At 50.6% G+C, this 25552-nt stretch overlaps 1 protein-coding gene across 1 annotated transcript; it reads right to left on the reverse strand.

The window, feature by feature from the left end:
* Positions 1-1465: 1465 nt before the first annotated feature.
* FCRL4 (Fc receptor like 4) lies at positions 1466-23527 on the reverse strand. Its single transcript, XM_088016831.1, has 12 exons — positions 23455-23527; positions 21640-21660; positions 18688-18942; positions 17362-17619; positions 16778-17062; positions 15485-15772; positions 9674-9787; positions 8575-8602; positions 7457-7554; positions 7161-7229; positions 2969-3000; positions 1466-2869 (listed from the first exon to the last, which is right to left on the reverse strand). The coding sequence occupies exons 1-12, from the start codon at positions 23483-23485 to the stop codon at positions 2753-2755; spliced, it is 1596 nt and encodes a 531-aa protein (XP_087872957.1). The 5' UTR covers positions 23486-23527; the 3' UTR covers positions 1466-2752.
* Positions 23528-25552: the final 2025 nt, after the last annotated feature.

Genomic DNA, 25552 nt, shown 5'->3' on the forward strand with positions numbered 1-25552 from the left:
CGTGTGGTCGCAGGTCAGAAAAGAACACAACAGGATGATCAGGGACAAGCTGCATGGGCGGGCCTGTGGGAATGGGCCCAGAGTAGGAGACCATTTGTGTCCTGTGTGAGCGCTCACCAAGCCTTGCTGCAGGCGGGGGTCTCTATCCTGCCGGGGGTGTCGGTCTCTTCGCCGCGCCCCTGTGCTTGCTTGAGGGTGCACCGCGTATGAAGTGACATTGATGGGGGATGCAGACGTTCTACAAACGCCTGCTCGCCAAAGCCAGACTGGCCCCTGGCAGACAAAGGGGCCAAACCTGAGCTTTTGATGGAGTGGAAGACCCCCGTGAGGCCAGCTTGCTATGTGGTGGTAGACTGTTTACATCAGATCTCTTCCATCACAGGGAGGACAGGATTTTTTTCAATGATCGTTTATTCTCTAAAAGTATTTATTAAGCACCTACTGTGTGCCAGGCACCATTGTAGGTGATCGGGATCTATCAGTGAGCAAAAAAGACAGAAAGTGTTGTCCCTATGAAACTTACTTTCTGTTACAAGAAGTATAATAAATAAGTAAATTTTGTAGTATGTTTTGCAGTGATGTGCTATGGGGAAAAAAGTCAAGTGGTGTAGATAAGGAGACTAGCAGTGCTGGAGATGGGGGATAACGGTTTCCAAGATACATGTGATTGAGGGTGGGCCCCAAGGCCTTGACGGACACCTGGGAGGAAGAGCTCTCCAGGCAGGCTTTCGGGGGGCGTGTGCCTGGTGCGTGCATCGTCTGGAGCTCAGTGATGAGGGGAGAGAAGCAGGAGATGAGGCCCTGGAGGCCCGGCGGGGAGGTCGGTAGGGCGACGTGGGCACGTAAGCGGAGGAGAGAACTCACTGCCAGGGTCTGAGCACGTGACCATGGTGTTAAGAGTGGGGGGCACGGAGGAAAGACACCAGCAAGGGGGCCTCCACGAGGGTGGGGTGCTGGTGGTCACAGAATGCAACGGTGTCTGGGTATGGACATTTTAGTATTTTATTGTGGAAAACTAAAAACATACAAAAGCAGAAACGAGTGCAAAACCCCCTTCCTCCCACAATGTGCCTGCCACCCAGCTTCAGAGATGGTGCACACACAACCAGCCCCATTTCATCGCACCCACCCTGCTCTTACTGGGTTATTTCAAACAAGGTTATATCATTTAATCCACAAATACCTCAGTAGGAGTTCTTAAAGATGAATACTGTATCTTTAAAATAAAACATAACCATAACACTATCACTTATATCCAAAACATACAATAATTTCTTAACATTAGTGTACAAATTTCCTTTAGAATTTCCTAAGTGGTATTTTTCTTAACTTGGTTTGAGTCAGGATCCGAACAAGGCTGGCCATCCCTTTGGTTTATGTGTGTCAAGGCTCACTGAGTTTGTAGGGCTTCCCTCTGCCTTCCTTCCCTTCCTCCCTCCCCCCTCCTTCCCTCCCTCTGCCCTTCCTTCCTTCCTTCCTTCCTTCCTTCCTTCCTTCCTTCTGTCATTGGTTTGGTGAAGAAACCCAGTCATTTGTCCTGTAGACTTTTCCACTGTGTGGATTTTGTTGATTGTAGCCCTGTGGTGCCATCTCATGGTGTTATGTTGTAGTTCCGTGTATTTCCTGTAAACTGGTGGTTGCATCTAGAAGCTTGATTGGATTCAGTTTTGATATTTTGGGCATGAATACTTTGTAGGTAACATTGAATACTTCCATCAGGAGGCACATAATATAATTTGGTTTTTGATAGAGCCTAATCAGTAGGTGTCCCATGAAATATCTGGTCAAAATAGTGGTTTGCTGTTTCTTTCGTTCTTTCTTCATTTATTGGAAGAATTATTTATTCCCACATCAACTATTTGGTGGTGGGGAAATAGCATTTGGAGAATACAACCCGTGGAAATGTGCTCACTGCTGTCGGATTGCTAATTATTTCTAGGCCTTTTCAGTGGACAGACCTAGGAAATAAATATCTTTTTTTTAAAAAAAACAAGGTTTGACATCAGCTTATGCTGATAACTTCCAACTCAAATTTAGATTTGTATGGCTATCAGTCAACTTTTTAATTCGATTTTTAAAATTTCTTTTCTCTACTGTTAAAAATCTTTGTCTGAAATAACATTAACATATTTGCCTTTTGCTTTTGGAAGCTCAGCCTCGAGCCTGCTTCTCTAGCTCTTCAGATGATTTTGTAAAGTACCTAATATCCTGTTTAAATTCTTTTCTCTGTAAACCACTGGAGTGGATTATTTTGTCTGCAACTGAATCCTGACGGTGTAAGCAGTATAAGCTGGAGGGGTGGCTCTGGGTATCGTCTGGGAAGGACCTAGGCACTACTCATGGCTAAGCCAACTGATGCAGCTGATCCTCAGTGGGACAGTTGTTGGAGACTCGTTGAGCAGAGACCCGAGTCACTCAGTCGTGTCTATGTGCAAATTCCAATTAACCAAAATTTGTGCTTCTGCTTTCAACAGGAGTACTTCTTCCCCATTTTTCCTTTCCCCTAAATCAGACCCTGGGGAACACATCAGGTTAGGCTCAGAGCAGGTGCGCAGGGTCTTGTCTCACCCGTGCACTCTGGTCACTTGAGCAAGTCTCTCAGTGGCCGCCCCATCACCATTTCAGAGCAGGTGAATTAGTAGTCCCGGATGTGAATGAACATGGGCAAGAAGAACTGGTACATTGGAACCAGTTGGTCACTCCAAGGACCCCGAAGGCGGCGCTGAGCTGGGGGTTTTGGATCAGGGACAAGTCATGCGAATTGGACATTCTCATAACTTTCCACGGCGTCTTCATCCTGAGACCTGACCTCTCCAGCTGAGTCCTCTGGGAGCTGTGTCTTCACCGAAGAGTAGACAACTGAGGTGTGCTGGGGTGGAAAGGAGATAGAAGAAGAACTGGAAAGAGAGAGGGAGGATGGGGCTGGAGGTAGTGGTGGGAGAGAAAACAGTCAGGGACTGACACTCACCTTGTCCTCTAGAGATGTTCTGGACGTGCTGGCTGTGGAGGGAAAGGGTCTCACTGAAGTACAGGCAACACGACCCGTTTAGAACAGGCTGCAAGCTTTTCCTCAGAGGATGGGAGCCACTGAACCTTTTCCACCCGTGGTTATGTTTCCCACACCCCGACCCCCAATGTGTCCTATGGCACATGGGATTTTCTCTTTTACCGTTTCTTAGCCCAATCCTCTGCAAGTTCTTTATAAGCTCCGTTGATCTGTAAGGTCCCTCCTTACTACCACACCAAGAAACCTTGCTCCCTTCCTTTACCAGATATCAACACATAACATCTCTCTGTTTTAACTTCTGCCTCTCTTAACTTAGAGCTCCTCCATCTCACTCTAACCTCAGAGCACCCCCATGATTGCTCAGCAAGTTCCCATGAGAATGCTTCAGGTGTGTGCCCATGGGAAAACCCTCCCTCACATTAGTGTGTTCTAGTTCTTAGTTTATTTCCATGGTTTTCTAGAGATGGAGCCGCAGTGAGGGTTAGCAGGTGGGATTCGCCAGATCCTACATGTTAGAAATTAAGGGTCTCGGAGAACAGGATGGAAGCATCAGAGCCCTTATGGAGACAGAGACCAAAAAAAAGGTGCCTCCGGGATAATTGGGGCTTCTCTCTTTATCACCGTATTCTTACCGTTGACTTTTCAGGGTTATAGATCTTTTTAACGACGTGGTAGGAACTATGTACTCTTTTCCCAGAATGTTAATCATGTACATGGAACTTTGCATACAATTTTAGGGGCTTCATGCAAACCTCAAGGAACTGGGGAAGAAGTCTTGCTACAGATCATTAATACATGAAGTACCTGAAACAGAACTAGTCCACCAACAGAGTGCTCAGCTTCAATGGTGTTTTGACAAGTACATCAAAGAAAGAGTGCAAAGAACAGCAAATGATCAAGCTAAGTCTATATGATGCTTTCAGTTAACCCAAACAACTTGGAGGCAGTTCTAATTCTACCATTCAAAGGGTCCTGCTTAGTGGGGATGGCTGAGAAAGCAAAGTGACTAACAAAGCAGGTGATCCGGGTTGGCCAAATATAGTGACGGGCTCTATAATCAGCAAATACGGCAAAGACAGAAGACTTGGTCCTAGCTCTGTCTTTTGCAGACTTCGGGATCACTGGGAGCAATGATGTTTGCCATCATTTGTAAAAGAAGTTCAAGATCAGGTTACAATTGAAATTTCTAAGAGGCACAAAGATATTGGGGATTTTAAGTTCCCAAGTGAGGTGCCAAAATTGGAAAAGCAACCTATGAAATGGGAGAACATGTTTGCAAACTACATATCGGATAAGGGCTTAATATCCAAAATATATGAGGAGCTCATGCAACGAAACAGCCAAAATACTATTACTACCAGCTTAATTAAAAAATGGGCAAAGAATAGACATTTCTCCAAAGACTTACTAATGGCCAACGGGTATTGAAAAGGTCCTCAACGTCACTTGTCATTGGGGAATACAAACAAAAGCGACCATGAGACGTTCACTCACACCTGTTAAGATGGCTGTCATTACAAAGACAAGATGACAAGTGTTGGTAAGGATGTGGAGAAGAGGAAGCCCTCCTGTACTGTCGGTGGGGGCGTAAGGCAGTGCGGCCACTGTGGAAAACCAATATGGAGAACCCTCAAAAAATTAAAAATAGAACTACTGCATGATCCAGCAACCCCACTTCTGGGTATATACCCCAAGGAATTAAAGTCAAGATCTTGAAGAGATATGTGCACCCTGTGTTTGCTGCGGCATTATTCACAGTAGCCAAGACATGGGAACAGCCTAAGTGTCCATTGACTGATGAATAGAGAGAGAATATGTGACACACACACACACACACACACACACACAGACACACACAGAGTGGAGTATTATTGAGCCTTAAAAAAGAAGGAAATCCTGACATTTTGACAACATGATGGACCTGGAAGATGCTATGCTAAGTAAAATAAGCTGGACACAGAAAGGAAAATACTATATATCCTCCCTTTATGTTTGGAATCTAAAATAGGCTCATAGAAACAGACAATAGAACAGTGGTAACCAAGGGCTGTGGGGAGGGGGAACGGAAGTAAAGGTCAAAGGATACAAAGTTTGAGCTATGCGGGGTGAACAAGTTCTATAGATCCACTAGAGAGCATCATGCCTACAGCTAATGGTACTGTACTGTATACTTAAAATTAGCTAAGAGGGTAGATCTTACCTTAAATGTTCTAACCGGGCACACAGATTAAGAGTAATAATGGGGGTGGAAGGTAACTTTAGGAATTATCATCAGGAGATGATACATATGCTGATGGTTTCACATCATCCACTTGTATACATTAAATATGTACAGCTTTTTTCCATGTCAAAAAAAGTAGTGAGCTACTTAGAATATGCTAGAACATGGATGAGTTGCAGAACGTTATTATGTTAAGGGACAGAAGCCAGACAAAGAGACTACCTTCCATAGGTTCCCATTTACTTGAACTTGTAGAAAAACAAAGCTCTAGGGACAGAAAGTGGGTCAGTGGTGGTCAGGGTAGAGTTGGAAAAGTTATCTGCAAAGGGGCAGGAAGGGACTTTCTGGGTGTTGGAAACGTTCCACGTCTTGAAGGTGGTGGTGGGTCTGGGACTGGATACATTTGTTAACATTAATTAAATTGTGCATTTTAAATTAGTGAATTATACCGTATGTAGGTTATACCTCAATAAATCTGATTAAAACCATAAATCTGAGTGGAATAGAAACTCGAGGGCATCACACTAAGTACAATTATAAAACTTGTGTTGCACTTATGCGTTAGTGTTTGTGTGTGTGCATGTTCACACCAGCTAACAATACAATCTGTATCTCTTCCTGTGGATTACAATAAAAATGTTTGAGAGCCACCAGTCTAGAGGGTTGAGAGCGCCGACTTGCAGCTGGTGGTATTACCAACACATTGCTGAGGCAGCATGTGTCCAGGGACAGATGTGATCCCGCTTGGACAGAGGACAAGAGTATAGCCAAGGGGGCCCTGTCTAGCAGGGCCGACGGGTACCAGGGGACGGCCAGCAGCAGGAAGCTGGATGTGAGTGATGGGGGAATGAGGCACCGAAGGGGCTGTAGGAAGGAACATCTGACAGGGAGCCTCAGAAGAGAGCGTGCGCGCACCTCACACAGGGCCCACTTCTGCACCGGCCAGCCAGACAGGTGGACGCCAGCTCCCAAGCACCAGCTGGGTGCGTCCTTCACGCTCAGGTCCCCAGCGCCCTCCAGGCCACTGAGGGGCGGCCAGCCACAGAAACAGAGAAGCCAGCTCCATCCTACCCTCCTGCCCCTGCAAGCTCCCAGCCTGAAATTGCCTGAACGAGTGGAGGGCTAAGTGTTCTAGTTGCTGAACTGAGACTGACAGTGTCCACCTGCTGTCTGTTACCTAAGAGACTGGAGAATGTGTTGAAAAGCCTGTGCTGCCAAAATGTTCATCCGGAGGGCCTGGGCAGATCTCCCACAAAGTAAAGTTTCAAGAAACAGTGGGAAACACAATTTTTGTAATGAAGTCACAGGTCTTAACTTGTTCAGTGTATCGGTCACACAGGGTTGTTTATATGGACTGAGCATTTCTCTATGTGTGTATATATATATATATATACATTATGTGAACATGTATCTATAAATGTTCTCACCACATAGTAGGTGGCTTGTAAACCTCATCACTTGACTACTTAATTCATTACTTAAAAGAAATTTTCTGGGGCACCTGGGTGGCTCAGTTGGTTAAGCGTCTGCCTTCAGCTCAGGTTATGATCCCAGGGTCCCGGGATCAAACCCCGCATCCGGCTCCCTGCTCGGCGGGGAGTCTGCTTGTCCCTCTGCCCCTCCCCGCTTCCGCTCATGTGTGTTCTCTCTGTTAAATAAATAAATAAATCTTAAAAAATTTCAAACATACACCTTCACGATCATGATATCGATTAGAAGAAGGATGTTCAATTTCTGTTCTGATCATCAGCAAAGATATATGATGCATTTTTAAGTGTCTTTTTTCTTTCTTTAGAATCTAAGCACCAGTGTAGGGGTTTTTATCTGCCTTGTTTGCTCACTGACTCCTTGTACATTCCGCACTACCTAGCACCTAGCTTATGTTGAACGAAGGAATATAGTTTGCAGCCAGAATCTTCCCCAGGGACTTACCAGCCGCTTCTTGTCGCAGCTGAATAAACTGGATCTCAGAATACACCAAGCCTCCCTGTCCGGAGTGCCCTGCAAAGGAGAAACAGCGCTTTCTAGGCTGCCCCCCACCCCAGAAGTATGCGCTACACAGGCCTCTTCTAAAGCTCGTCCCCACGCTTCTTGGATGTAGGATGAGGCGGTGCTTTCCTGCGGGTCTGGGTTTGGGACACCGTAAGGAGACCAGGCCTCCCCCAGGCCTCAAGCACATCATCTCTCCCTGGCTCCAGCGGGAGCGGCTTCCCCGCGGGACTCCTCACCGTTGTCATATAACCGCTGCAGGTCCACAGGAGCAGGGCACCCTGCACGGGGTGCCTTTCCTCGGCCTGCGGCGGGAGGGCTCCTGCGAGACACGTAACCGCATGATCATCCCTGGAACGTCATACGAGGCACGGCAGCGGGATGGCCAGAGAGGGAGGGGCACGGAGGGGGGTAGCCAGCGGAAAGCAGGGGACCCGGGACCCAGAGAGGGAGGGGAACGGGGGGGGCGCCAGCGGAAAGCAGGGGACCCGGGACCCAGAGAGGGAGGGGCACGGGGGGGGCGCCAGCGGAAAGCAGGGGACCTGGGACCCAGAGAGGGAGGGGCATAGCGGGGTTGGGAGAGCTGGAGGGGAGGGGTCAGCAGTGGGCAGGGGACCGGGACCGGGAATGGTTTAACTGGACGTTCAGTAGGTCCATATAGAGCCCGATTGTTCTTTTGAGAGCAACCGGAGGACCGGTATGGCGGGCTGCTGGGAACAGGCTGACCACTCTCTGACAGCTTATTAACAACCACCTCAGAGACAGAGCGACCACTCTCAATTGGCTAAAATCCTCGCCTTAGCCCCAGAGGTGGTGACTCCATGTCTTCACACTGTCCCGCCTGGACAAGTCAGGAAGGAACTGGACACAGTCTGTGCCCCAAGTCACTGGCTACCACCCAAGCCTGAGACATGCAGGACCATGTTTTCCAAACCAAAGTTAAAGATACAGAGTCTGAGGAGCATATGTGCATGTGTGGGACAAGAGAAAATGATTCGAAACCAAGACTTCCCTGGAAAATCTGGCACAGTCACTGGGCACGTATTTACAGCCACGCATCGTCTGACTAGGGTGTCATCTGCGCCAGAAATATTGTGTGCCCCCCTAGAAGATCTGTCATCTTTGGTATCACCCATTTGGATGAGTGGATAAATTTCACACAAATGGATCCAAATACCTGCAAAATCCACGATAGGAACTATTAGAAGGTTCTAGAAGTTGTGATTTGGGTCATTTCAAGGGATGTGAAAATGCGGGCACCTAGCCACAGGGACAGAGAGGCAGGACTTGACCTAATTGTGTGAACCCACAGTTCTGCATATTCTGTTCTTGGAAGACCCGAAGGCTGAGGCCTCACCTGGCTGTGTTTCTCAGAAGACCATCTCCTGCAAAACAAAGCAAAGGCACGTTCGTGTCATTCTCAAACAGTTCACACACACAAACTGCCTTAGAGAGGTCATCAGGAAAAGTTAATTCAAACATGCACCCTGTCCTCGATTTTGAGGGAAATGATCTGGAAAAGGATGGAACAAAGTGCATAACTTGCTGGGAACAGGGCTGCATATTCCTGGGTCAAACATGCAATTACTTGAGACTTGATTAAGGTCGAAGGCTGTGAGGATACACCTCAAGAAACACTAAATAGGACCAAATAGTCTGGCAGGCAGAGCAGTGAGGGGCTGCAGGCGGACTTTGAGGAGCATCCATGGTCATGCCCGGAGGAGCCTTGGGCTCCCACTCCAGCTCCAGCTCGCCGAGAAGGCTTGTCATCCAAAGCAGCCCATGCAGGGCACAGGGATGGTGCTGAGAACAACGTGATGGGTTGAACAGAACTGATTTAAACCAAGAGACAGAGTTGGAGGGTGTGGGTAATTATTCTAGAGCCAGAACAGCGTCTGTGCCCATCTCCTACACGAGGCTCTCTAGCACCTGAAACTAGTCTGAGCTGGGCCAAGGCAAGAAGCCTCTGGAAGAGCGACTCTCCCCTAGGTAAGGGAGGAGCTGGTGGCCTGGCCTGCGGGGACCCCTGCTCTTGGAGCGCAGGATGGAGGGTTCAGGCTTTGGCACAGGGAAGTCTCCGAGGAGGAGGAAGGATGCGGATTAACCAGCTCCCATTCTCAGAGGCCTGTGACATATTGTGACTGCCCGTTTATGGGGGATTTAGGATGGGCTGAAGTGTGTAGTTGACGAGTCTGTATGAGCCAAAAAAACTGCCCAGAGAAACAGTTTGGATTAAGTTTTTGAAACTTTACATAAAAAATTGTACTTCCTTCCTTAGTGAACCCAACTAGTACAAGCAACCCTCAACCACAGTATCTGTTCAGCTCCCCTCCGTGAGGGGTGTAGGTCTGTGGGTGTTGGGCTGGTGAGAGGGAGAATGGTGGGTGTGCTGGTGCCCGAGGTGCTTGGCAGGGACAGGGCATGGCCTCTAGCAGAGGGTAGGAGACAGCACAAACCTGACTTCCTCTGGTGCCGGTGGCAAATCCACAGGGCCACCGCCAGGAGAAGAATGCTGAGCAGCCCCCCAGTGGCTCCTGCTGCAACAAGGCCGCTTCTGTTCCCCGGAGTGCCTGAGGGGGAAGAGCCTGCGTGAGCCCCGGGGCGAGGGCCATGATGCCCTGGCACCTTTCCTCAGTGGGGGCTGGGGTCCTGAGCCCTGGCGGGGGAGGGAGGAATCTAACAGACAAGGGCGAGGCCAGGGCTGGTGCACACAGGAGGCCGACTTCCACTCTGGGCGGCTGGCCTGAGCCTGAGCAGCAGGACGGGACTCTGTGCTCTGGTAGGAGGTGCAGGCTGAGGGCTGGGGGGGGCCGTGGCAGAAGAGGAGAATGCAGCCAGCTCTCTCCACCGACCCATCGACATTCGTTCAAAAATTAGCATTTGAGGGGAATCTCTCTCTTTCTCTGTAGGTCCCATCTTCTAGAAATCTGGCCGTGGGAATTTCCCCAGGCCACCTGGGAAGATATGACCTGACACTGCTGTGTCAGCCCTTCAGTAGGACCAGCACTCCCCAATGGGCACTCGTGGACCAGGAACACCACTACAAAACCACAGTGGGACACCGCAGGGAAACAGCACCGTCTCCATCCTCACAGAAGCCCCAAAGGGGAGGAGAGAAGTTGGTGGGAGCAGAACGCTCAGCTGTTGGGGTTTCTGATTTTTCCGTTGGGTTCATTCTATCTTCTCATTCAAGAGACTTCATCGGGCAGATTCGTTCATTCACTGAGCAGACATTTACTGAGTCCTGCCATGTGCCAGGCCTTGAGGACAGAGCAGTGAACAGGACAGTGAGGTCCCTGCCCTCCAGGAGTTTATAGCCCAGGGAGGGGAGGCAGACAATAACACATAGATACATTTGTGAAAAAGCAAATGTGGAATAAGAGGGGCAAAGAGTGGGGGGGGGGGGTAGAGGTGCTTTGCATGCAGCTCCTTGGTCCCCAGGTAAACCAAGGTCAGACTTTGGATACCAGTACCCCAGAACTACACAGAGAACATTCACATATCAGAACGACAGCACCACGGACGGTAATTCCTGGTTATGGCATGGTGTTCTGCATCTATGATTCCTGCCACAAAGCAGACACTCGGTACACATGGCCACTGGCCATTGGTGATATTTTTCTCCATGCTTTCCCTTCCTGACAAAATCAACAAACCCGATGTCTGACCTATGAGTGGTTCTGCTGGCAGATAGCAGTTCATGGGGGTCATGAGGCCAGCCTCCCCACCATGACAGCTAAACCAGAGGAGTGGAGTGCCGGGGAGAGATCCACGGACAGAGCAGGTTGGCTGCTGTGTCCTAGAGTGAATCTTCCCGATTGCCTGCTGGGGCAACCACCTGTGCAAAAACAGAGTCAGCCATCTGCTGGGTACCTGGGGTTCCAGACCTAATGAGCAGAGGGCAAATCTTTCCCCTTCCTGGTAACTCTATCTCCTAGAAGAAATGTCTACTCTGGGAGGAGGTGAAATTTGTCTTAGTTCGAAAGGCACAGAACAATTATGCACCAACACATAAGAGAGTCTAGAGGAAATGGGTACATTCCTAAAAGCACACAACCAGCCAGGACTGAATCATGAAGATCAGACAGACCAGTGATGAGTAGGAGATTGACTCAGTAATAAACCCTCCCACCAAAGAAAGCCCAGGCCAGATGGTGTCACTGGTGGGTTCTACCAAACACTTAAAGAAGAGTTAACTCCAAACCCCTCAAAGTCTTCCACAAAACCGAAGAGGTGTGAACATTTCCAAACTCATTTTACGAGGCCGGCATCACCCTGACACCAAAGTCAGATAAGGACACAATGAGAAAAGTACAGACCAATATGGCTGATGAATATAGAAGCAAAGATTTCCAAAGAAGATATATGAGTAGCCAATGGGCACATGACCAGGGGCTCAACATCACTGATCATCAGGGAAATTCAAATCAAAACCACAGTGAGATATCAGCTCACACCTGTTAGAATGGCCATTATCAAAATGACAAGGGGTAACAAGTGTTAGTGAGGACTTGGAGAAAAGGAGCCGCTCGTGCACTGTTGGTGAGAACGTAAGCTGGTGCAGCCACTGTGGAAAACAAGTTAGAGGCTCCTCACACATATAGAAATAGAACTTCTATATGATCCAGCAATCTCACTTCTGGAGATGTATTTGAAGAACACGAAATCACTATCTGGAAGAGACATCTGCCTCCCCATGTTCACCGCAGCACTATTCACAGTAGCCAAGACACAGAAACAATCTAAGTGTCCATTAATGGACAAATGGATCAGGAAAATACGGTACACATCATCCTGTATATATACAATGGGATATTACCCAGCTGTGACAACGATAGCCTGTCATTTGCAACGACATGAACGAAACTTGAGAACATCATGCTCAGTGAAATCAGTCAGACAGAAAGACAAATACTGTAAGAGTTCACTTAGATGTGGAACCTAAAAACACCGAAGTCATAGAAACAGAACGACTGGTGATTGCCAGGGGCTTTGGGGGGTGAGGGAAATGGGGGGACGTTTGTCAAAGGTCATAAACTTCCAGTTATAAGAGGAGTAAGTTCTGGGGACATAATGCACAATGTGGTGACTAGTTAACAACACTGTATCATACCACCTACATCCTCACTACATGCACATGCACACATGCATGCACACAACCACGCACGATAATTATCTGCGGTGACAGAGGGGTTAAATAACCCTATTGCTGTAATCATTTCTCACAATATACGTGGAGCAAATTACTAAGTTGTATACCCTGAATTTATACAATGTTATATGTCAATTATATCTCAACGAAGGTGGGAGATAAGAGAATAGTGTAGACTCTGTAACTAGTTTGGCAGGTTAAAATCCCGGCTCCTCCACGTCCTAGCTGTGTGGCCAGGGAAAAGTATTTAATCCCCCTGTGCCTCAGTTTTCTTATCTGTAACATGGGGAGGATGGTAACCAAGTATCACCGTGGGTGTTGGATTCAATGAGTTAATGGATGTCAAGTGCTGTGAAACGTCCCTGGCTCGTGGTGCGTGCTGTTTCTATGTATTGGTTCTTCTCTGGTGCCCCTCACACTGCGCCTAGGCTCTCGGGAACTTCATGCTCCCCTCCAATCAGCCAGGGGACACCCCCACACGTTAGCCTGCACCCGCACAGCACCACCCTGGCCAACGTTGACCCATTCTATGGACCGAATTGTGTCTACTTCCAAATTCATGTGCTGACGCAGCTCTAACCCCCAGGGTGCTGGTTTTGAGGACGGAGCCTTTGGGAGGTCAGGTTTAGATGAGGTTGGGGGGGTGGGCCCTCCTGATGGGATTAGTGTCCTTACAAGAAGAGACACCAGAGATACCTCTCTCTCTCTCACCCCCTTTGCTGTGTGAGGACACCCCTGCTCCAAGAAGGCAGCTGTCTGCAAGAAAGAGGGCTCTCCCCCAGAACCTGACCACACTGGTACCCTGAGCTCAGACTTCCGGCCTCCAGGGCTGTGAGAAATGAATTTCTGTTGTTAAAACTGCATGAGCTAAGACAGCCCTCGTTAGCCTGGTGCTCCGGGCTACTGCAGAGTTTCTCTGCTGCTAGAAATTCTCCCATTTCTGAGCCCAGAGATTTTGCATATGGTCCACGAAAGAAAAGGTCTAGTAAGAAATTCCTGCTCTGCCATATGTCACCTGAATCCTTGACATCTGCTTACTCTCTGAGATCACCTGTTTCCTTAACAGAGGACGATGTCTGCCCTGCAGACTCATGCAAGCCAGCCCAGTGCCATGTGTGAGCAGCCAGGTGGCTGCCCGGAGCTCAGGAGGTGGACGCATTCTACTGACCTTAATTCCAAGGGGAGGATGAACACCTTCACCCAGGTGTGCATTCCCCCAACAGACTCCTCACTGCCCTCTTCAGGGAGTGTAGCCTTGGGCTCCCCAAGGACACTGTTCAGTACAAGAGTCTTCCTGGATAAGCAGCCCTCCAGCCTGCAGAGCCCCTCTGGGTTTCCGGGCCGGCAGGTCTTTGGGGGGTGGGGGGAGGGTGCCCCTTGGCAGCTTGTTGCTCTGCTGACCTCTTCTCCCTCTTGAAATGCCATCCACACGACTACCAGGCTCAGTCTCTGCCCATCTGTGCTGGGGATTGCACCCACTCTTACTCTTCACTGAGAAATTTCCAGAGTGAGAGGCACACAGCCCCGTGGCATCCGCTGGTGGGAAGACCTGCCTGGGGAGGGCCCCTTGGTCACAGGACCCGCCTCGAGGCAGCTGAGGGGAAAACTGTAGAGCAGCTGGGCCGTCCCTGTAGCGGCCCCTTCCCACAGCTGCTGCCCCAACGGTTCAGGGTCACAGCTCCGTCAGGGCTCAGCGCTCACAGAGACTGCACGGTTCTCTTCCTGCTTAGCATCGCAGGAGGACAGCAGGCGCTGGCCTGTGGGCTCCTTCTTCGGAGGACTGACCGTGCCCTCTGTGTCTCTGAGCTAAGTGATTGTGTGGAGGTATACACTTTGTGGCCTTGTGCACATTACCAAACCTTTCTGAGCTTCATACTCCTTTTCTGTAGAATGGAGATACTGATATCTTGGTCTTCTGGGATTGTTACTATGGTCAGTAAAATAACGTGTGTAAAATTCACTTAGTCTGTAGATATTTACTGAGTGCCTAACATGGGCTAAGCCCTAGTCCAGGCACCGGGGATACAATAGTGGTCAGAATAAAGAGCTGCCTTCATGAGGCAAGTATGGGGGAAATGGAGGGACAGAGACAGGGCAGGGCAGGTGGGATTAGTGCTTTGAGGAAGAATCCAGGGGAGTCTGGAGATGGGGTGCCAGGGTGAAGGGCTCCTGTGTTACACAGGTGCTTTGGGAAGGTCTCCCGAAAGAGGGGAGTAGACTCTTGGGGCAGGTGAGAGGTGAGCATGAGGATATCACAGAAGAGCAGTGCAAAGGCCCTGAGGTGGGATCATGACTAGAAGGCTTGAGGAAGAGACGGGGGGTCATGGTGGTTAGAGTGGAGGAGGGGAGGGGAGGCAGTGGGGAGATCAGGTCAGAGCAGCAGGGCCGTGGGGGCCAGTGAGGATGATGGCTGTCACTCTGAAGGAGGTGGGAAGCCAAGGGAGGATTTTGTGTAGAAGAGCAACATGACTTAGAGTTTCCTTCTGATGCTGCACTGGGAATAGACTGTGGGCAGCAATGGTGATGCTTCACCTTCACCTTCTGCTGAAGGCCAGTGAAGATGTCACGCAGTAACCCAGGGAAGGAGCCCTGGAGGCTTGGGCCAGGGGGTGGCAGTGGAAGTGGGGGGAATGAGTCACATCCTCGCTATGTCCTGGAGGTAGAGCCAGCAGGACTGGCAGGTGGATTCAATGTGGAAGACAAAATAAGAAGAAGAGTGAAGAATGAAGCCCCGGGTTTTGGCCTATAGGCAAGTAGGAGAGTGGGGTTTTACATTTACCCAGGGGTGCTCCAAGCCGTGAAGACTCACGGAGAGGCGAGGACCCTGCAGCGCGGTTAACCGCCTAACGTTGCTCTTTGACGTCAACACATGATGGAGCAGAGGACAGACGCACACAACCGTCTCCGGGGCGTGAAAAGGCTCCCGGCCGGCACCCCCTCACTGGAGAACCTCACCGTAACCTGAGTATTAATATCTGTGTGAAGAAACTGCGTATCGCCATGGAAGGCGGCCACATGGAGCCAGAAAGAGGAGAATCACCAGGAGGGCTGGCCATGTCCACCCCTAACCTGAGAACACTGAGCATGAACAAGGTCCCTGGAGACTCAATCTCACCTGTGACGGTGACGTTCAGGGCCCTGCTGCGGGCCAGGCCGTGGCCATTGTCCGCTGTGCAGTAGTAGCGCCCTGCATGGCTCCCCCCGACGGCAGGGATCTCCAGCTCTGCTCTCTGGGAACGCTGACGCTTGCTCCCCACACTCTCCCCTGTGTCCTCTCTGTGCCAGAAGAATGTGGTGTTCCCTGTGCCTTCAGCCACGGAGCAGACAAGGACCAGACGCTCCCCTGCAAGCACCTGTCCCCCCTGGGGCTGGGTCTCCAGGAGCACTGCTGACACCGGGACACCTGCGTGAATGAGACAGGGCAGGTGAGGGCAGGTGAGGGCAGGTGAGGCCAGGTGAGGCCAGGTGAGGGCAGGTGAGGGCCCCCGGGATGCCTGCGTGAACACAAGAGGGCAGGTGAGGGCATGTGAGGCCAGCTGAGGGCAGGTGAGGCCAGGTGAGGCCAGGTGAGGCCAGGTGAGGGCAAGTGAGGGCCCCCGGGATGCCTGCGTGAACACAAGAGGGCAGGTGAGGGCAGGTGAGGTGTGGGGAGGGCAGGGCTGGTACGTTGGATGGGGACACTCTTTATGTGCCTTGAAGATATACTCCAGCAGGGGCTGGCTTTGTAGCCTGTAGACTGTGGAGTTTGGACCTAGAAAATCGCCAAATGTAAGAGTTCAATCCTGACACATGGAGCCCCGGGAGAGAAAAACTGGTTATCCCTGAAGAAGCCTGTGAGTTTTGTCTGATGTCCTAGCTGGCAGTCTGGATTGTCTGCAGGGACAGGTGGCAGAGAGAGTGGCCCCCGAACCGGGCTGGACCACTCCCATTTCCAGGAGTCCTACTTTTGTACCTGAGACCAGACGATACTTACCATATTTATCTTTACCTGTGTGTCCTCTTGTGCGTCGCATGTGGTGGGCATTCCCATTATTTGCTGCTATTGATTAGGAAGAGGCTGAGGCTGATCTCCTTAATAGTCTGCCCCAAGATCTGGCCTTCTAGAATGTGTCAGCTCAGGACAACTTGCTTTTTGTTTGTTTTCCCTAACTCTTGTATCTAACTTCATGAACCACTCTATTATTTCGAGGTGCTAGAGTTCCAAAGGAAGTCTGAGTTTTTAGGAAGATAGTGGTAGAAATGAGCCCTGTATTTCTTTTATTATAGTACCTGACTTCTCAGTGCCAGCCTGCATCCATCAGGATGACTAAATCCATCAGTGCTGGGCAGTCTGTCCCTGCACAGGCCACGGGGAGTTGTCGGGGAGGGTGCCACAGCCCCAGCTCTCCAGCGGCTCTCTGACACTCACCTTGCACACGGACCTGCATCGGGAGGCTGTGTTTGCGGATGCTGGGGACCCCAGCTGCGGCTGCACACCAATACGACCCCGAGTCCTCTCTCCAGATGGCTGTGATCTGGAGTTCCGGGGACCTGCTCCAGTTGGATAGCAAGACCCTGTGGTCCCTGAAGAAGATGAAGGACAGCAGAGCATCCGACCGCTCGAGGGGCAGCCGTGTCTGACAGCTCAGGTTTACAGAGCCGCCCTCTGTAGGCTGGGGGGGTGTGACTTCCAGCTTTGGACGTGGAAATAGTTCTGGAGAGAAGAGGTAAACCGAGTTCTCAGAATGCGGTACTTAGAGCCCCGGGATGGGCAGGCTTGGCTTCTTGGTCCCAGGGAACTTCAGATAGACACACAGCAAGACAGAGACTCATCGACCCCACAATCCCATCGTCCTTCCCCAGCTCCCAGTACAATGACCCCGCTCACTGTGTTTGCTGGAGGACCTACGCCTCTCATTATCCAGAGTTGGGGCATCAACGTATGGATCCCCCATCACACCCAGCTCCCCACCCTGACATTACTCAGCAATCTATATGAAATGAAGAGCTTACCTTGAATTTTAATAATTCTCTTATTTGACCTATAGGTGTAATGATTTCTCTCCAGAAATCCAATGCATTGGTAATAGCCACTGTTGTTCAAACTGGCTTGTGGTATCAAAAGATCCTGGCCTTTATCAGAGGTAGAGATAACTTTCCCGTTCCAGGTGTATTTCACAGCGCCCAGTTTCTCTCTCCCCTTCGCCTGGCATCTCAGAACGAGCGTGTCACCTTCAAACATGGAGTGTGGAGCCTGAAGGATGAGCCATTCTGGAAAACACACAGAGACGAGAGCCTGTCACTCAGGGACACCCCTTTCCTCCGTGCAGCTTGGCTCACGAGGCTCGACTGGTTCTCTTTTCTCTTCCACAGGATTTAGGTTCCTGCCCCAGGCTCACTCATTTCCTTCCAAATCCTCATGACCTGTTTTGTAAATAAGTCCCAAACACACCAACCCGACACCTGTTTCACACTCACGGACAGATTCCTAGTATGAGGATTCTAACGTGGGGACGGAGAGCCGAGTGGGAGGTGAGCGACGCTCAGACATTGTTGAACACGGTTAAAAATCGCCACCAGCCTGCTCCCCGGGTCCCAGAGCCAGAGTCACCGTGGAGGCAACAGACTAAAAAGTGTCACCGTGTGCTGGGGTTCGTTCTGCAGCAGGCTTGTGGTCAGACACAGACCCAGGGGTGAGGGATGGGGAATGGGTCCCATGCGGACATGCTCCTGCTCTTCAGATCCTCGTGAGAGGTCAGTTCTCTCCCCTCTGTCTAAGGCGACTGAGGGATGGCCTCTCCCCCAGCGCAGGGCCGTGCAGTGGTCCAAATCATTCTCTGCAAAGCAGGCAAATCGGGACAGGAAGAGTGGTGCCCCCGCGGCGGGAAAGCAGGAGTAGAGAAGGGACAGGTGTCAGGACAGGTGGGGACACAGGCCTGGGGCGGAGACTCCCCTCCTCCAAACTCTTGTTGGAGGCCACTTTTTGCACCTGCTTGGTGCTCAGTGCATTCTTGTCTGTGTCGTTTCTCCTGCGGGTGGCGGCTGTGCATGCCCGGAGGGCCGGGGCTAAGGCGGCTTCTGTTTTGAATCCCCTAAAATGAACTCCTTCCTCCACTGTGTAAACGTGTAGGGAGGTCTACTGATTACCGTTAGATGGTGAAACTCTAATGTCAAGAGTAGTGTGAAAAACACCTGTAGACACGGGGAGCACTAGGGACATGAGGCTGGAGGAGGTCGGGGGTTAGAGCAGCAGGAAGGAGCCTCGGTCTTGCCAGCTCCCGGGGACTAGGTGCACCGGAGCCACTTCTAACGTTTGCACTAACTCACCCTCTTGCTCACCTGAAGAAAAGATCAAGCTCACACCGTCACTTAGGAGCGAGCCCTGGGTCTGGCACTTGTACCTTCCAGAGACACGGGCCTCGAGGGTGTTTCCTGGGGTCTCAGGTAGCATTTCTGTCCCGAGGTACCACCGGTACCATTTTATGTTCTCTGCTGCGTGGACGCGAGGTGCATCGCAAGTCAGAGTCACTGCCTCTCCTTTGAAGAAGGTGGTCCATGGAGGATGGAGGGAAATCACGGATTTGGGTGCAGGTGCTGAGGAAGGAAGAGACAAGAGTCTGTGATGGAGACCCCTGTGGTCCGCAGCTCAATCTTCTGTGTGGGACGGAGCCGAGGACCCGGAACCCCCCCGGGAGGACTGTGGGTTCTCCAGCTGTGTCCGCCTTTCCTGGGAGTGTAGCGGCCACTCGGCGGTCTGTAGGAGCAGGCTGGCCTTGAGGGGAGAACCCCAGCAGGCCCCAGGCACTGTGGGAGGGCAGAGACTCGGGCTGGCCCTCAGGGAAGTCCCTCGGGACGCCCTCCTGCCCGCCCGTGCTTGGGGTCACCGAAGGCATCCAGAACACACCACCGCGGCCTAAAAAGTATCTTGAGCTGACAGTATTCCAGAATCGGTTTCATATTTTATCCTGAACACCCATACCTGCCTAACAGCAGAGCCTCGCCAAAGAATACTGTTATAAATCGCCTCCCTAGGAGCTGCCACGAAGCCCTGACCCGGATCACCAGGGACTCAACAGATACTGTCACAAACTTCAGCTGCCATCTCTCTGTTCTCCACAGGGCTGGCTTGTCTTTCCTGAACGTCGTTTGTTTTTCCGCAGGTGCCCTGCTCCCAGCCCTTTCCCTGCTCAGACGGTGTCCCAGCCCCAAGTCCCGACTGTCTCCCTGGCTCGCAGTTTCTGCACGCCCCTCTGAAAAGGGAATACACATCTTTCCCCTGCTCACCTATCTTTTGTCTGTCTAACTGGCCGGCCCCAGTGATAAACTTAAGAGGAAAGAGACGTTGTTCTTCCCTGAGATGTTACTCCCTATTGGAAACACGCTCTCGCACACCTTCCCCTGTCTTGCTGCTGTCCAGCCCGCTGGAAGATCCGTGGGCTGATGGGCTGACCGCACGCGTGCGGCTGCACCAGGGAACGGGATTGGAAGGTGCCCCCTCGGATTCTGGCGGAGAGGCAGGAATTCAGGATGCTGGGAATAGTTAGCGGCCACAGGATGGAGTTCTGGGTGAGGGGCTGTCAGGGGAACAGAGCCAGGCGGGGGCTGGAGGTGGGGGTGCTGTGGGAGGTTTCACCCCTGCAGTAAAGGAGCAAAGCAAGGTCAAGGTTGGGGCGGGGTGGGGGGGGCTCTCTTACAGTTTAGGTGCCTCCCTCCTCCCCCAGCTTCCCGCCCTGAGCCATCAGGACGCCTGAAGTTGTGACAGCTACCACATTTAAAAAATCAATATTCGATTCAATTTGTTCTGCAAATTGCCTGTGGTAATCTAAATTCTGTGAAGCAGAACATAAGCCAGATTATTTCCATTTGCATTATTTTTATTTTTCAAAACTAAAAATCTCAATTATGGGGGTATGTAATTTACCATAAAATTTTAAGTGGAATCCCTTGAGGTGTGTTTTTTCTTTAGTACCTTGACACTCAGATTAGGGGGACGATCTACCTTTAAGGACCTACAAATGGCTGCTTTTCTAAAGCTTGAGACTTGAAGTATTCTTACCTTTGTCTGCAAGGGTGCCCAAATAGATCTCTTAGTTACACCCAAATGTAAAGGAGATACCCTCCCTGTTTGGGGGCAGAGATCATAGAGTAACCTGAACGCTTGTTTTAGATGAAGCAGCTCAATATTCTGTTTGGTAATGCAAACGTTCATGTGTCTCTGCAGACTTTTTCTTTCTCTCTTTAGAGGATCACATAGAATGTCCCGTGTTTCCAGTGAGTCGTGTTTCTCCAGGAGAGAATAGAAATCCCCACTGTGTGTTCCTGGGAAGCCTCTGGGGTGGGAAGTGGGGACTGGGCAGCAGGTCTCGTGCCCCAAGGAGGGGAAGCTCCGGCTGGGGGGGGGTGCAGCCAGATTCCTCACCGGTCCCGTACCCGCCCCCGCCATGTGCTGCAAGAAGACACATCTTGTCAGGGCCTCGTGAGGCTGGGACTGAGTCAGTGAGCTCTAGCTTAACCACGTCTAGCAGCTGATCTAAGACACTTTCTGTATTTTATTTCTCCATCCCGGAGCGTTTAACAAAGTCCTGTCAAGTTACAGTCTCTTCCCAGTTGGGCAGCGATTTGTGGGAGATGGTCTGTGTCCACAGCACTGAGCAGAAGGACTGCGGAGCCAGGAGCCGCAGGGGAGAAGGTGCACACCAGCTGGCTGGGGCTGGATGACAGCGAGCAGCCCCCAGGATGAACCCGGTGCTCTTGAAGGGATTTTCAGGGGTTACTACAACACCTGGAGACGGCTCCCCCAGAAAGGGGGCCTTCCTGCTGACCAGAGGATGGGTGCTCAGAGGCATCGTGATCTGAGCTATTCACAGCGTGCTGGCGTTTGGGGTGCAGTGGTTGCAAGTGGTTGTGGCTGTGCTGGGTCTGGCCAGGGAGGGTGGAGAAGCAGAGCTGTTTGCACCCTGGGCCGCCCCCCAACCCCACTGCGGTCTCAGCCTCTTCCTAGTGTCCTTCCAGGGGCTGTGCACTCTGTCAGGTTAGCCAGCACCCCACACACCCCTCCTTGACCTCCATGTCCTGTGTCCCAGGCCCCCTAGGCTCACCCGACACAATGGTGGGTTTGGCCCAAAAGTGTGACTCCCAGCTCCTAGGGTCGGGGTCGTAGGATGGGGTGACACTGCCCTGCCTGAAGTCCTCAGGACGGGTACCACGCCCCTCTTACCAGCATTCTGTGCAGAGATGGTCACTAGAATATCTAGAAACATAAAAGAAAAAAGGAAAAGGGGACCTACTTACCGAGCTGTCCACCAACTGCGGCTGCAAGAGAGGTGAGGGCCAAGGTCAGCAAGAGGCATGGAGCCGAGCCCTCCCACCCAGAGAGCCCACTGCCCGCCCCAGCCCATCCGAGGGCGGGAGAGGAGCGCCCAGCTCCACCACCCGGAGAAGCCAGGGCCACGGAGGCCTGAAGCTGAGCCGTGCGGTGCTGGGCAAGCTACGGCAAGCTCCCAAGCCTCCCTCTCTTCATCGGTCACATGGGGACCATAAAAGTGGGCTCGTAATCTTATTTCAGTGAGTTGAATTAGTAAGTCTTCCATGAATGGCCACTGTCACTCTTCGTCAGACACGACTGTGCTGTGGCTGCCAATCCTACCGGGCTTCACCGTCTCCTTGCCCGGATCGTTAGTCTCCTTCAGCACCAAGGAAAGTCAAGTCACACCCAAGCCCGGACACCCTGAGCAAAGCCACCTCCTCCATGAAGCCTTCTTGGATGCCTCTGGGCTGCAGTGCCCTCACGCTGCTCTAGGCTCAGAACACTGCAGTCACAGCTCCCTGGGGCTGGAAATCGGACACGCAGCGCGGGAGGGTGGCTAACAGCGTGGTTCCGATGCCATGGGTGGGTTTCCCTCCCGACTCTGCCACTGCACGGAGCTTAAGGCAAGAGACTGTCTCTGTGCCTTGGCTCCCTTATCTGTAAAATGGGATTTATAGCAGGTCCAGCTCATTGATTGTTAGAAGACTGGATAGATCAATACATGGGATACTCTTTGAAGAGTGTCTGGCATAGTCAGGGCTCAGCAATTAATTATTAATTACTATCAGCAAGAGTGAAAAATTATCACACATTATCTTATAACCCACTGTGTAATATTTTTGTCTATATTTTCAAGTCAAATGCTCTTGCATTTGTACCTTGATTTCCTCATTAGAGGGTCAGCTCTTGGAGGCAGGGACTGTCCCCCACATCCCTGTGTCCTCCTGCTGCCTGGCGCTGCGCTGTGCCCGGTGTCCTCCTTCATTCACTTCTTACCGAGTTCCCATGATGTGCCAGCCACACTAATAACTGTTCCTTTAGTTAGGGTCTGGACATGCAGCTGGGAATAAGGCAAACACGCTTCATAAATATTTACTGTATGACTGACTGGTCTTCGTTTCCCTAGTTTGAGCTACTAGGAAATCAGTGCCTCGCTTGGACAAATATTGAAAATAGTAGAGAAGCAGGGGGAAATAATCGAAGGGAAACCATCTTATTTCTGCTCCTTTCATGCTTTTTGCAATTATCAGAGCAGGCATGATCGTAGGATGCCGAGAAGGAAATAACTATTCCCAGCAGAAGCTCTTTCTACATCAGCTCGCAATCAGGACATTCACACAGACTCAGTTCATCTTTCAGCCTGGGTCTTCATGGTCTGTGACTGGGGAGGTCACTGAATCTAACTGTAGATCTTTTTTAAGTTTTTTTTTTTTTTTTTTAAAGTAATCTCTACACCCAACGTGGGGCTCACACTCACAACCCTGAGATCAAGAGTCAAGCGCTCTACCGACTGAGCCAGCCGGGCAGCCCCTAACTGTAGATTTTTTTAATATGGAAAAATTAGCCCACTTCTCGAATAGGAGGAATTCTTTGTAGGCAATTAAGCGCAAGCGATGGACGCACTTTTGGAAATCAATGCCCCCTAACCCCCTCAGTATCTTCCCCTTTGTTCATTCTCTGTGGCTCTGAAATAGGAGCATAAATAATCCACTTGTCCCAAAGCCCACAGAGGAAGCCTTTTGCTCGTGGAGAGGCCCTGGCTCCTCCTCGAGCGGAGGCTTTTCCCCACCAGCACTTACCGAGGAACAGCAGAGACGCCCACGGGAGCATGGGAGCATATGCCCTGGGATCCCGAGCAACAGCTCAAACAAGGGGCAGGCCCAGCGCCCGGCAGTGAGGCAGCAAGGTGCTTCTGAGAACAGCTCATGCAGTCATAAAGCGAAAAGGGGAAGTAGAGGAATCTTTCTTAAAATACCAGCAGCATGTTACCTGGTGTCAGAGACTCCTGAGGATGAAAGTCACTATTTAACAGAATGCCTGACGTAGTACTCTGACTTCTTGGTGTGAAAAGCTCCTCAAAGCTTTAGTTACCATGTTTTCAGAAACTTCCAGCCACTGTCTTCCAAGGACAAGGCAACACATTCTCTCTGCTACCAGATACCAGACAAGACTGCAATCCTGCTGAGATTCACATAATCCAAGGATGTACCTGAATCACTCCAGAGCTGGAGAAGTTCTCTTTCTTTTTCTTTTTTTAAAAAAGCTTTTATTTACTTACTTGAGAGGGCGTGTACAAGCAGCGGGGGGAGGGGCAGAGAGGAGGGAGAAGTGAACTCCCCGCTGAGCAGGGAGCCCGATGCAGGGACTTGATCCCAGGACCTTGAGACTGTGATCTGAGCTGAAGGCAGACGCCCAACTGACTGAGCCACCCAGGAGCCCCAAGAGGTCCTCTTTCAATGCAGAAAGACACTCCTCTGAACCCCGAGGCCTCTGCTGGACCACTCCCAACTGACCATTCATATATGGTGAAGCATCTGAATCATAAGACAACTCATACCCTGTCTGACACATATGAAAATATCTTGAGTCATTTGTCTCAGAGGAAGTGACAGACTTTGATCTGATTAGGACATAGACTGCAGAATAAATGATAGCCTCATCTCGCTCTTCCTGGAGAATGGACTGTAACATTTTTTACTTAGTGTTCTAGAATCGAAAATCTGTTACAGGAACGTCTTGACAAATCCATCAGGATTCTGTAACGGTATGTTATGCATGGGGCCGGGGGCTGGGAGTACAGTGGTAAGCAAGACTCAATAAGGTTTACTTACTTCTAGTGGGGCAGGCAGAAGAGCCAGCAAGGAGTTAAACACAGAATGGAAAGTGCTCTGATTGTCCAGTAGGAGGGAAATCTAACCCAATTCTGGAGACCCAGGAGAGGTTTCTCAGTGGAAGAAACACCCAAGTTGAGAAGGCATCATTCCGGGACTGAGTGATGAGCATGGACAAGGGTAGTAGATGGTCACCATCACCATCATCCTCACCCTCAAGGTATCCATGAGTAAATGACCCTTGATCTTTCTGTGAGCAGAAGACATCAGACAGAGGATGAATTATGAATGTTTGCTATTGTTCTAATGTAACGACGTGTGTCCATGCGCCTACGACAGCTTCTTTCTCTAACGAGCGCTTGTATTGAACATCAGTCATATTCCATGCAATGTCCAGGACCTTAGAAGTATAATAAGATGAATGAAATGTATCTCTTTCAAAAACTTATAAAATGTGGTACGAGCCATAGCAGCCATAGACATCAGGCCCTCTGGGGACATAAAGGGGGTCAAGTGGCATTCGGTCCTTCGTCACCTAGGCCTCTGACCTCTGTGCCCTGTCTCCGCTGCCTTCATTTATCTCAGGAGGGCTGAGATGAGATCCTGCCTCTGCCTCTTATTAGTTACGTGACCTTTGGTCAAGTGCCTAGTTAGCATCCTCCGGCCCCACTCTCGGTACTGGTACAAAGGAGGTAAAAATAATATCCACTTAAGGGGGATGTTGGTATCGATGTCTGTATGAGAGCAACGACGCTGTAGAGTCTGCAGCCCAGAGCCCGGCGCACCTTGGACGCTCAATGTCACTATGACTATTCTACGGCCATGAACTGGGACATGCTTCACGACTCATACAGTTTTCAACCAACAAGAGTGGCTTACAGAAGTGGAAAACTCGAATATTATTGATTGACGAAGGCTTGAGGGGAAGTTGAAGTCGTATCCTCTGTTCTCTTGTTTCTGGCATTAATTTTCTTGAAAGAGGGGTTTTCAATTAGCAAATAAAATTTTGCATTCATGACATGATATAAGATGTCCAAACACACAAGTCATGTTTACAGTCAACTTC

This window comes from Eumetopias jubatus, unplaced genomic scaffold (genome assembly GCF_037043125.1).
Source record: "Eumetopias jubatus isolate StellerSeaLion01/CBP00866 unplaced genomic scaffold, mEumJub1_p1.0 scaffold_12, whole genome shotgun sequence".
In the NCBI taxonomy this organism is placed as follows: Eukaryota; Metazoa; Chordata; class Mammalia; order Carnivora; family Otariidae; genus Eumetopias; species Eumetopias jubatus.